The following is a 12,859-nucleotide window of genomic DNA, read 5'->3' as shown; positions in this document are numbered from 1 at the left end:
CTGTTTTAGTCTTCTTGTTAAATATTGTGAAACATTGCATGTAGCCTTTTTTAACTGACCCAAACCATCCAGCTATATCCATCTAAAAGTTTGGTTTCTGATCTGTGTTATTCATCTAGAATCAGAGGAATTGTAGAGGGTTATCCAGTGTTCAACCCATCAGGTGTTTCTCTTGAGACGGGAAAAATCTCCTCTAAAGGTGCCTCTCTCCACTGAATAAAGCAGGGGTCCTGTAGACACCTCACTTTCAGATAGTTAAAGTTAGCTGTGAGTAATCCTCTCTTTTTTCTTCCCACCCTGTGATATTCAGCTGAACCCAAGGGAGGTTTAGCCCTTGATATCATCACATAATACGTGATGCATTAGCTCATCATGACACATATTTGCAGCTATTGTTCCAACTTTTATCCACCTCTTCCTGATAGCAGCTGAGCATAGAGAGATATAGGCTGTCCCAGTGGAGATCCCAGAGGTGTTACGTTGTTAGCAGAAGCAGTGGCAGCATGCAGAAATGATTAAGGTTTATCAACATAGAGAGACAAGATGAAAAGCTCAGCAGAATTTTCATTATTCCTTTGAAAGACCAGTGTCTGTGTAAAGTGCACCAGCACACCTAGTCCTTCAAAGTCATCATAATGAAGGTATTTCTTGATTTAGAATTCTAAAGTTAGAGTCTTAAGACTATGTCTGTGCTAGTAAAGCAAACAGAGCCAATGAACAATAGCTGAAACGCTCCCACAGGACTGCTCATCCTGATTAATTGTTAGAAAGCCTCCCTGGGACAGTTTTGGTCCGTGTCAGCTGGTAGCCTCCCAGGAATACCGAGCCACACTTCAAGGGAAAGCACAGGCCAGTGATGGTTTCCAGCCAGGTCTGTGGAAAGATACAACATTATTTTTACCAGGGTACTGAAAGAGTACTGAAGCGTAGAGTTACGTGTATAAGCTTGAGTCATGCCATGTCACTTTTCCTCAGGGCCAGAAAAGGGTACTAACACTTTTTTTTTTTTTTAAACTAATATGTAGCATTAGAACTAGAATAGTACAATAGCATTCTTAGGGTAAAACCACATGGACGCTCTAAGATGTATCTTTCTTATCTTCAGCAGCAGTCTGTTTAACTTTTTATCAAGTAGCTGATGTATGAGCTGAAGGAGAAAAAATCATCCTGTTCTATAGTCATACAACTTCTTCAGATCATTCCATCCCAAGGGTTAAAAGGGAAATGAGGACATACCCTGAAACAATCAACAACCTTTATAATCATATGGTTGCACTAGGGGTGTGAATAAAGTGGTCCAGCACTGTTCTTAGTTTAGATGAGATGTAAGCACTTTGGTATGTTGCTTTCTTTTGTCTTCTCATAGGTAACCTGGCACACACGAAAAGCAAAACTACAATCAGTTACCAAATGTGGACCTCACAAAAATCAATCAGTCATACAAAGGTAAGATTTTGTATGTAAAATTTTGTGATTCTGCATTGAAGCCTAATTTAAGCTAGAAAGGCAGTAGTTGTTTTGGTACTAAAAGTAAGCAAGTAACCCCTTCCTTGGTTTTTCTCCCTCTCCTATTTTCTTTTCTGTTTAGCTGGATATCTTTGTGTTGTGCAATTCATATTCCTTCCGTGAGGTAAAAACCTAACATTTCCCTTCTTTCTGGCTATAGTTTTATAACAACTTCAGGGGAAAAAAATACTATTTCCCGGCTGTATTGTAGCAAAAAGAGAAAATACTGATGTGGAGTATAGCCACATTCATTAGAGAACAGTGATGATAAAATAACAAACAGAACATCAGACATTGTCCAGTTATTTGTGGCAGTTATTAGATGCTCTGTTATCAATTTGTGCCCTCTGTGTGTATGAATGTTTGTGAACTGTGTAGCAAAGTATTGGTGTAACTGGTTTGTGCTAGTGATCATGCTGTAACTTTTGCTGTTTAGAATACTTTTACAATTGTCTCTGTTCTCTGAGGGGTACTTTCTTGGGGCATGGGAAAGGGCACTACAGGCTAACTAGAGATAAAAAGTGTAATTTCTTTTTCTTCATCTTTGTAGAATGAAGCAGGAGATACTGGACATCATCCAAGAGAGACAACCAGCATGAAAACACAGACAGTTGCTTCTTATTTTAGAGTAAGATATCAGATGTTTTAATAAATATTTCTAGAGTACAACAAACATTTATTCTTTTACTCTTTGAATTGCACCTGTTGAGTTAGAGTCAGTAGTGATCCATTCAGAGTTTGTGAATTGCATACATGATGCAGCAGTATGTGCAGCACAAATATCTCGAGGAGATTGTGATGTTTCATCTTTAACTGAACTTGATTACACAGCCACATTGCTGTCATGATGATGTATGATGATCAATATTAATCTTTCAATTGCTTGTATTTCCACCAAGGAAGATAAAGGGAGATTGGATATTAGTGATAAAGCTTTTTTTAAAGAATTTAAGAAAGGACAAAGTTAATTGGAAGCAGGAGCTCCAGAGAAAGTTCTTGATGGTCACTGCACAGAGGCTGCCCAGAGTTCATCCTTGTGGCTTCTCCAGCAGTGCTCTGGACCTTCCCAAGCACTAGCTGTGCTGCTGGTCCTGCAATAAAAAATAACATGGAAGATCATCCTTTCCTTTGAAGTAGTGCACAGAGCTGGTTCTGCTCTGAATTTCCAGCTCTTATTTAGTCATGTCTCCCAGCAATCCATAAAGTGTCTGAGGGGATGTTCATGACTAATTCAATGCGCAATGCAAAGGAATGCTAAGTAAGATTGCTGATGACACTAAATTGGGAGGAGCTGTCAACTCCCTCAAGGACAGAGAGGCCTTACAGAGAGACCTCGACAAATTAGAGCTCTGGGCAATCACCAACAATATGAAGTTCAACAAGACAAAGTGCCAGATTCTGCACCTGGGATGGGGCAACCCTGGCTGTGTGTACAGACTGGGGATGAGAGGCTGGAAAGCAGTGCCACAGAAAGGGACCTGGGGATCCTTGTCCATGGCGAGTTGAACATGAGCCAGCAGTGCCCTGGCAGCCAGGAGAGCCAACCCTGTCCTGGGGGCATCAGGCATAGCATTGCCACCCGGGCAAGGGAGGGGATTGTCCTGCTCTGCTCTGCTCTGCTCTGCTCTGCTCTGCTCCGCTCTGCTTTGCTCTGCTCTGCACTGGGGCAGCCTCACCTTGGACATTGTATGCAGTTTTGGGTGCCACAGTATAAAGAAGACATTGAGCTGTTAGAGGCTGTTCAAAGGAGGGCCCTGAGGATGGTGAAGGGTCTGGAGGGGAAGCTGTGTGAGTAGTAGCTGAGGTCACTTGGTTTGTTCAACCTGGAGAAGAGGAGACTGAGGGGAGACATCATTGTGACCTTCAATGTCCTCACAAGGGAAAGCAGAGGGACAGGTACTGATCTCTTCACTTTTGTGACCAGTGACAAAATAAGGAAAAGGCATGAAGATGAGTCAAGGGAGGCTTAAGTTGGATAAGGAAAAGGTTGGATATCAGGAAAAGGTTCTTCACCCAGAGTGTGATTGGGCACTGGAACAAACTCCCCAGGGAAGTGGTTACACCACCAAACCTGACAGAGTTCAAGAAGAGTTTGGACAATACTCTCGGGCACATGGTGTGATTCTTGGGGTGTTCTGTGCAGGGCCAGGAACTGGACTTGATGATTCTGATGATTTCCTTCCAATTCAGGGTGTTCTATGATTTTACAACCCGTAAGAGTTCATTTACATCCATGTCAGAACAATAAGGAGCCAGATCTCTCTTTTGTAGATAAAATTGCACAGCTTTGTGGACTGTGAAGGATAATTTCAGTTTAGGTATCATGGTGGTCCAAAGGTACATAATGTTCTAATATTCTAGATGAAAAAAATTTGAATCTCATTCAAACCTAATGTCTATGATTCAGTGCATTATGACCACTTCTAGCATCAGAGGCTGCAAATGAGTTAATTATATTTGCACTTTTCTGATACTCTTTTCTGTAGTGGAAATCCTTGCTCAGATCATCATAGCTAATGCTCTTAAATAAAAATTCAGCTTCAGCCCCACTGGTTTACTCATACACAGAAACCTATGGGTGACAGAGAAAAGCATATGCCGCCTCAGACTGCATGGAAAAAAAAATATCCATTAGCGTGTCCTACTTGTTTGTGTTCAGTTGGCACACTAGTGATGGAGCTAATTAAGCACTTTGCTGCATGGTGCAGCTTCTGTCCAGAATGGAATTGCACATTTTAATAGGAAACATATGGCTCTTGACGTCCTACATTGGTTTCATGTAACCAACCTACTGCTGAGCTGCATTACCTCCTGGCTGCCTCTTTCTGTTGAGTCAGGTTGAATCTTGAGGAATGAGCCTCTTCATTTGTGTTTTAATAAGATACTCCCAGGAAGCACTTTTTCAAAACACCAATCAAGGTTGTTTAGTCAGATTCCACTCAGCTGGCATGGGGAGCTACAAGCTGCATCCCCTCTGCTGGCCTGGTATCCTGGTGAGGTGGGAAAAATGCAGCTTTGGAATTGTGATCTTGTGTACTTCTAGTTTTGGTCTTCTCAAAAGTTTCCTCTTGACAGGGCAGTTATGGTATCACACTCAGTCTCTACAATGAACAGGACATGCCAAGATCAGAGCACTTCAACCAGCCCTTCTTCTGGGGTGGCCTTACTTTCCTCCAGTCTAATGAAGGAACTGAAATATTTACTGGCTTGCTGCTGTTCCACTTCCCATCCATAGAAGGATGATTTACTGCCTGGGTGAACAAGGGTCTTCAAATAGGTGACAACAAGAAAAATAAGTGGGCTGTAATTACCTAATGAACTCCCAGATAAGCAAATAAATGTAAGGAGTGTAAGTGTTCTGTCATGTGTTAAACATCATGGAAATCTGTCAGAATGTCCTGGATGAAGTTTGGTTCATTTATTTGGAATCAATGTTTCTCTCAAGTAGTATACACTAGTAGCTTAGAGACCTTATCAAAGCTGTAATTGTTGGGTCATTTACTTCCTCTACTTTTAAAGTACCAGGTTAATGAAATGTAAATGGTTTTGGACATGATTCTGATCACATGAAATAAAATTTCAACTACACGTGGACCTATACACAAGTTTTATAAGTATCCTGATGATAGATCTCTTGTTACTTTTTTGCAGTATTCTCTGATGGATTTGCTATCCAAAATGGTTGTTGGCCAGCCTCATTTTGTCAGGTGCATCAAGCCAAACAATGACCGGCAGGCAAACAAGTTTGACAAAGAAAAAGTGTTGGTTCAGCTGCGTTACACAGGAATTCTGGAGACAGCAAGGATCCGAAGACAGGGTTATTCACATCGTATACTCTTCGCTAACTTCATAAAACGGTAACATCGATGTGAAGAAGCTCTTTTCTCCCCTACAGTTGCTGTCCAGTGTTTGTTAAGCATCAGCAGTGTTTTTGGCATGGTCTTTGAAAAAAAATACAAAGACATTTCCTGTGACAAAGAAGTTACAGACTGGATGACCAAGAATAGTTCAGGCACAATATTACTGACCTGTTTCTGATGGGTAGGGGAAGATGATGCATCTAAGGATGATTTTTCAGGCTCTCTGAACATTTGACTAAAAATTTACTTGCTTATAATCTGCAAGTTTCTTCAAGGACTTGAGTTTTAGAAATGTAATGTTTCAAATTAAAGCCAAGAATTTGGAGTGACAGCATCCATGGAACATCACAGTTTCTCTGGCTCCCAACCCTCAACACTATGCAGCATCTACTTGTGCAGGGTAGATGATAATTTGGGATTCCTAGTCTAGGGCTGAAAAGTTCATTGAGTGCATAGTGTTGTTTAAAATTCAGACAGAAGAACTTAAAAGAAATAGTACACTAGAAACAGGGAGCAGAGATGTGTGGAGTGGAGATCAAAACTGGGAAGAAGCAAGAACTACCTATTCAGACAGAAGAATTTAAAAGAAATAGTGCACTAGAAACAGGGAGCTAGCAGGAGAATGCTGCAGGTGAATGAGATAGGAGTGGAACAGCAAAGGAGTATTTTTGTAGCACTGTTTCTGGAAAAACTAATCTTGGGAGTGTTGCTGTTTTGGAAGAGTGAAATATGGAAAAAGATAGTTATCACTACAAGATGTGCTGTAGCTTTTGGTGACAGCTTTTTATAAAAACCCCCAAACTTAATTGTTCAGGGAAAAAGAGAGGAAAGCAGTGAACATAATGGGGTAGCTCTCCAGAGATTGTGCCCCTGATTACAGTGAGGCTTTGCAGATCTCTGGCACTGGAGACATGGCCCTCAAATGAAAAGGGATTTTTTTATTAAATATCTGTCTTCTTATTTTGGGTTTGGGTTTTTTTAATAGTCGAGAGTTACAGGTAGACCAGAGATAATGGCAACATTATTGTTATAATAAAAATAAGCCAATTCATTGTGCTTCACAAAAAAAAAAAAAAAAAAAAAAAAAAAAAAAAAAAAAAAAAAAAAAGTAAGCTGTGGATGATGATAGAGCAATTTATATGGTCTCTTTTTTTATTATTCTGTGAGCAAACTTTTACCATCATTTAAAGCTGGTAAACCCAGGCTTTGTATATAAAGGCTGAATAACAATTAAAAAAGCATAATGTACTGTCAGGAAGCACACATAATTAATGTAATTTTCTTAAATTAAGAGACCCAAGATAGATGTGGTTCATTTTGTTATAGAGCATTTTGGAAAGTCCTGGAACAAACAAGAACTTTTCTATCCAGCAGCTGAGCTAGTGCATTACAGGTAATTTTTGAGTGAGCATCATGACCTCTTTTCCTAGTCAGAATTAATTCTGAGAAATGAGTTTGCTAGATTAAATGCTTCCAGATGATATGTCACAATGGCACTTACATGTTCCAAAAGGATCTACAAAGCTGATTCCAAGGAGGTAAGAAGAGCTGGGATGTGTCACAGGTCATATTAAATAACTCCAAGTTAGATGGTCTAGCACATAAGATAGGAAATTTTCATGACATTTCTAAATATGAAATAATATAATTCAGGCAGAAAAGCTTTTAAAATATTTTTATTTTATTTCTATTTTGCTACTGAAATCACTTTCACAGAATGTAGAGAGCAGGAAAGAAATGGTGCACTACTCTACTTGGGTTTAACTCTTTTTAAAAACCTTCTGGTGTTGATATAGAATTTAAAAACCCTCCAGGGTGTACAATATGTCACTCATCCACTTTTTACTGAGTTTCTCAGTACTGTGTATAAATGACTGCACTTTCTTTCATATGCTGTTTTGGTTTTTTCAGTGCTATGTTTTCTTCCATGTAACTGTTTTTATTATTTAAAAGAATGGTTTAAGTGTATTTGCATGTGTTACCCTCCATTAAGCAAATAAAGAATCATGCATTTGTCTTTAGGTATTACCTCATCTGTTACAAAACAAATGATGATCCTCCAGTCAGCCCGGAAACCTGTGCTGCCATCTTGGAAAAAGCCCACCTTGACAACTGGGTTCTTGGAAAAACTAAAGTAATTTTTTAATATACTCTATCTTCATCGTTGCAGTATGCCTTTGTTAACATATTAAGCAATTTGTTTTCTCGCTCTTTTGGTTGAAGTAGCTCTTGGTCTCTACTCTTTTTAAAAAGCGAACTCCTTAATATACACCCGATGTGTGTTGGCAACCCTTGTGCTGGACTCATTTTTCAGGATTTATGTGATTTCATGCTTGATAAAAGAAATTTAGCAAATAAACAATGCTTTAGATTTAAAATTGGAAAGTGGAGAAATTGAAGGTTCCAGATTTGGATCACGTTTATGTAACGTACATTAGATTTGTGAGGTTGACAAAACTGCCAGCCTTGTAGTTTTGAAAATAGATTTATAATTACAGACTGAAGGCTTGCACTGAAACTTTCACACATCTTCCTATAAAAACACTAATAAGCAGGGACTGACTAAAGATACTGAAAAGTAGGATAAGCTAATATCCCAAACAATGAAAATGCTATCTCTGACAAGAATGATCCTTTACGTACTACAGCTGAAGAGTCTGTTCATCATTTGAAACCAACTTGTAGCTCCTGTCGATGTTAAATGGATTGAGTGAATAAAGGGCCTGGCAGGGTAACTAAAACTTTTGTTTGTTTCTCTTTTTAAGGTATTCCTCAAATACTATCATGTGGAGCAGCTAAATTTAATGCGGAAGGAGACAGTTGACATGATTATTTTGATTCAAGCCTATGTCAGAGGGTGGCTGGGTTCAAGGAGATACAAAAAGATAAAGGAACAAAGGGAACAAAGTGCTATTAAAATACAGTCAGGTAATAGATTTAAAGCATTTAACATTTTGCTTAAAGCCACTGCATGTGTACAGTTGATAGATGAATGTGCATGCTGGATGTGGATTTTGCTCTTTTCTATTGCATTTGACAAAATACCTTATGCATGGCTATATCTGTTCTTATGAAGAAAAATTTCTTTTAACCAGCTTATGACAATCTCTTTACTGAAATTACATTTATCAATACTACATTTAAACCGCAATTTTAAGAATGGAAGGATGTGATTGCACAGATGATACTCTTATTAATAATATTCTGGCATGCACTGACAAGGTTGTATGATATAATAATGAAAATAAAATATATTAACTGTCCTAGATAATAAGGCAAATTACCCTGTTGATGGAGACATCAACTGAACTTTTTAATACTTTCAAACATCATCTTATTTCACATTCTGATTCTCTTGTGGTTTGTATTCACTTAATTCATAATAACTTTACTCACCAGAAAATGTATTTTTATGTAGATTTACTGGTTGCGCTTGTCATGTTTTTTGAAAGATAAAGCCTGCAAAATACTTATGAATTTTTTAATAGAGGTCTGTAAATCCAGACTTTTCTTTATTCTTAGAGCCTTTTTTTTACCTAGTGGTTTACTTAATTTTTAACATCTCTTTTCAGCTTACAGGGGGTTTGTTGCTCGTAAAGAATACAAAAATGCAAAACATAATAAAAAAGTGGAAGAATATATTACCAGATTTCAAGCAAGTAAGAATTGTTTGCTTTCTTGGCTTTTAATGTGCTATCCATACACAACATGTTGACCCAGATTCTCACTACACTAATTGACTATGCTCATTAGCATGTTCTGAGGTATAATTTCTCTATTAAATATCTGTATACCGTGGTTAAAATGGGTCACAGTACTCTGTTACCTGTACCTCAGAGTGGTTTAGAGGCACTTTCCACTGCTGTGAACTGGGATGCTCAAATGCCACAGCAAACCTTGTCACTCCTGGTCTGAGATATTGAAGTACTACAGCTACCCAGTGCGGGTATTGTCGAAACCCACACAACTCTGCCTGCATATCACATATGCATGTGTGCTGTTCCATTAGGAACAGGATTTCTTCCGTATCAGTAATGCTTACATTTGAGAAGACTGCAGGCTGTAATTTCGCTCATGCCTCTTTTTCTTTTTTGCCATTGCTTTGTTTCTCTTTTGCAGCCATAATAACCACAGGCCCAGGTGTTGCTGTGGTACAACTCTTCTTCCTCCCTGTACTTTGGTCTCCCCTGTCCCTGCATCCCCAAGCCAGACATAGGCTAGACAGCTCTGAAATCAGGAGCAATACAGCTGGAGAGAGGGGGGACTGAAGGCCAGGTTGGATGGGGCTCTGAGCAACCTCAAGGCAGGAAGGTGTCCCTGCCCATGGCAGGGGAGATGGAAGTAGAGGATCTTTGGGATTCCTTCCAACCCAAACCATTCTATGATTTTATGGTTCTATAAAACAGCTGCCACAAATCCACACAGCATTTTCAGTAATTACAAAGGTGGCAACCCAATATAAGCTAGTGTTGCCAGTACCTAGTCTATCTAGATTTAAATGTCCTCAGATATGCCTTCATGAGTACATACCACCACCAGTGCTGGTTTTAATCATTGTCAGATGCATCTGTTAATTGCACTGAGTCAGTGGGAGTGTGTACTGAAGATTACTTCACTGCAGTTGGTAGAAGTTCATCAGTGTAGAAAACAATCTAAGACCAGCATAAAATCCAGTAATGTGCCAAAAATTATTGCACATCTGAACATTGTCAATTAGATATTTAGCAAATGCAAAAGTATACATTTACCACTTTCACTCTTTTGATGTTCTAAATGTTTGTTTTTGTCCACTGTCTCTGTCATGTCTGCAGTTTCATTTCAACTTTTTCAGTGCACAAGAAGACAAAACTAAAATGAAGTCCATTTTTACTTAGCTTTCTCTATTTTTCCCCCATTTATTTCTAAAGCAATACAAAACTCCTCTTCCTGTTTGAAAACAAAGCTTAGACAGCTACTGTCTCAGAACAAACTTCTCAGAAAACGTCAAATGTGAACCAGAATAGTCTAAAAACACCAGATGTAGCTTATGTTGGCATGTTCATTGACAACATAACTTGATTTGTTTCAAAATAACTCCTGTTGAGTTGCTTTTATATGAAAATGGAAAGAGAATTGGCTCAGAAATCCAAGAAACTCAAGAAGTATTCTGAATGCTTTAAAATTTGCACTTTTCTGGCTCTGTCAGATTGCAATATAAAATCCAATTGTTCCACTTCCAGTGTTTGTGTTTCTTTATCCTATATCCAGTTACTGAGGTATAATTTATGCCCATTTTATATGGTGCTTCTTACACTGAATGACTGCACCTAGAGGAGCCCAAGCTGGTCTAAGCTATGAGTGGGGAATGCTAAAGCACGTAAAACTTAGCACTAAGTTACATGAATGTGTTGGAATGGACTGCTTATGCTCCCTTCTCATTTTTAAGTGAGATTGACTTTTTCTCTGTGATGCAAAACACTCAGCAGAGTTGAAATAAGAGTCCCATACTACCATGTCCACAGAGTATTTAAATCACCCAAATCCACTATCCCCATACTCTTGGTAATGCATTTGGAATTAGAGTTCAACAGAAATATTTTGACAAAACATTGTGTTCTTTTTATTTTGCCATGTATTAGCGGATTTGTGCTGAACCCCTGGAACTGCAGATTTGTCCAAATCACAGCACTGTGGAGACTGAGCCAGTTCCCATTAGGAAATTATTTTCAGGTTCAAAAATTTTTGAGCAACATTCTGAATACAATTCAGTTTCTGATTAAGACTCTTCAGTGTAGATGTCTAAATGTGATTTAGGTGTCTGAACTTCTGTTATAGTCAGTGGAGCCTATGGTTTGGTTAATTTTATTCAAAATCAGCAAATGCTCAGCTCGTTTTCCCTCATATTGGTATCTAGTGTCATTTGAGGTGCCCTCGTTATATTGTCTGGCCTCCAACTTTCTTTCGCGTGGTATACCAAACTATTCCTCTCCAGAAAGGCCCATCTGTCCTGCTCTTTCCACCAGCTCTGTGTAGATGCCCTGCTATCCTGGAGCATTTCAGATGGCACCAGATACCAACATGCTGGCACCTGCAGCAAGGCCCCAGTGACCCATCAGCACCTACGTGGCTCAGGGAAGGCCCATGTTTGAGTTCTTATTTCTGGTTCAGACCAGAAGCTGTAACTTGTGCCTCCCACAAAGCACAAGTGGGGAGTTTCTTTGCCACAGTGCACCTGGTTACTGTGGAGCTTAGCACATCTTTCATGCTGAGCTTTTTCATTTTGAATAATGAATCTTTGCCAAAGGAGCATGAGCTAAGTCTTCTGTAACCACTGAGCTATAAAATTTTCAGTTTCTCTCTGATCTATTGAATGTTCAGCTAACTCCAAGCCTGTGCCAGTTGACAGCCTAGTAATCTCCATAGGCTGATAATAAGGCATTTCGCAGGGAAATGAAAGACAGTCAAATCAATTGCCTGAATCAGGCAAAGCAGGTACATGAAGCTCAGAGTACTGTGTTCTAGAGACGCTTCTATAGCTCTGTGTTTCTGTTTTATTCTGTATCTTCCTATATTTTCTTTAGTCCAATAAACTATGAAGAAAGAGCTTCTTTGTATCCTCGTGTAGAATGGGTACAGCTTTCCAAAACCTCAAATAAATGTCATGGGAATAATTTCAGATGACACATAATCATAATAGGCACCCTGGTCTGTATTTCCTTATTAGCTTTTGTTTAATGCTGTTAGCACTTGGCTGTCTGAAATGTGTGTGACACCCATTGCTTGTTGCCTAAGGTTGTTTTGCATTACAATTTGTATCAGTTGCCAGAGGATACTTACTCAGGAAGAAGAGAAAAGAACTAACTGAAACAAGAAACAAAGCAGCAATAACAATTCAGTCTCACTACAGGGGATATAAGGAGAGGAAGGTCTTCAAAAGCAGGAGGTAGTGTCATTTTCTCTTATGTCACTCAAATGTGTCCCTTTCCAGTAATTACACTACTGAATAGCAACATCATAAACTAAGAGTGAGGCAAATTAGGATTATTCTAGATATGTATGCAGAGGTAATGCATATTTATGTGGAGGTTTTTTATGGCAGTAGCCAATTTTCTCATCTTTTCAAGCCCAAGGAATAAAGGCATATTTAGGGGAAAGATCAACAATACTGTAGTTACTTGTAATATTAATGTAACCTGTAGATGAGTCTCTTTTTGGAATTAGCTTGTAATAAAAAATGTTCAGACAAGAGTGAGACAGATGTCTGCAAGGAACTGTTCTTAAGTCACTGTTTGAGATAAGCAAAGATGATGACAGAGGACACCCAGAATACCTTTAGGATTGTGTGTATTTATACATTCTTGAGGTGTTAAAAGGTGTTATGCCTTATGTTTTTGTTAATATTTAAATTAATTATTTACTGTTTTATTAGCCCTCACACAGCCTAGATTGTCTTCCTGGAAATTTTCCATGAAGTTTAACAGGGATGTCCCTTTTCACTTAAGAGGTGATGATGT

At 38.8% G+C, this 12,859-nt stretch overlaps 1 protein-coding gene across 1 annotated transcript in view; it reads left to right on the top strand.

The window, feature by feature from the left end:
* Window positions 1–12,859, top strand: part of MYO3A (myosin IIIA) — a 113,481-nt gene that overhangs the window by 81,813 nt on the left and 18,809 nt on the right. The window contains exons 23-29 of the mRNA XM_085050485.1: window positions 1,367–1,446; window positions 2,057–2,134; window positions 5,158–5,363; window positions 7,389–7,500; window positions 8,132–8,294; window positions 8,939–9,025; window positions 12,165–12,288. Coding sequence (XP_084906611.1) covers window positions 1,367–1,446; window positions 2,057–2,134; window positions 5,158–5,363; window positions 7,389–7,500; window positions 8,132–8,294; window positions 8,939–9,025; window positions 12,165–12,288 — 850 coding nt within the window. The remainder of the gene's footprint in view (window positions 1–1,366; window positions 1,447–2,056; window positions 2,135–5,157; window positions 5,364–7,388; window positions 7,501–8,131; window positions 8,295–8,938; window positions 9,026–12,164; window positions 12,289–12,859) is intronic.

The sequence above is a fragment of the Lichenostomus cassidix genome, chromosome 2 (assembly GCF_008360975.1).
Source record: "Lichenostomus cassidix isolate B80296 chromosome 2, HeHo_3.0, whole genome shotgun sequence".
NCBI classification, from domain to species: Eukaryota; Metazoa; Chordata; class Aves; order Passeriformes; family Meliphagidae; genus Lichenostomus; species Lichenostomus cassidix.
Note: the sequence above shows the minus strand (reverse complement) of the source record. Positions and strands in the feature narration are given on the sequence as shown.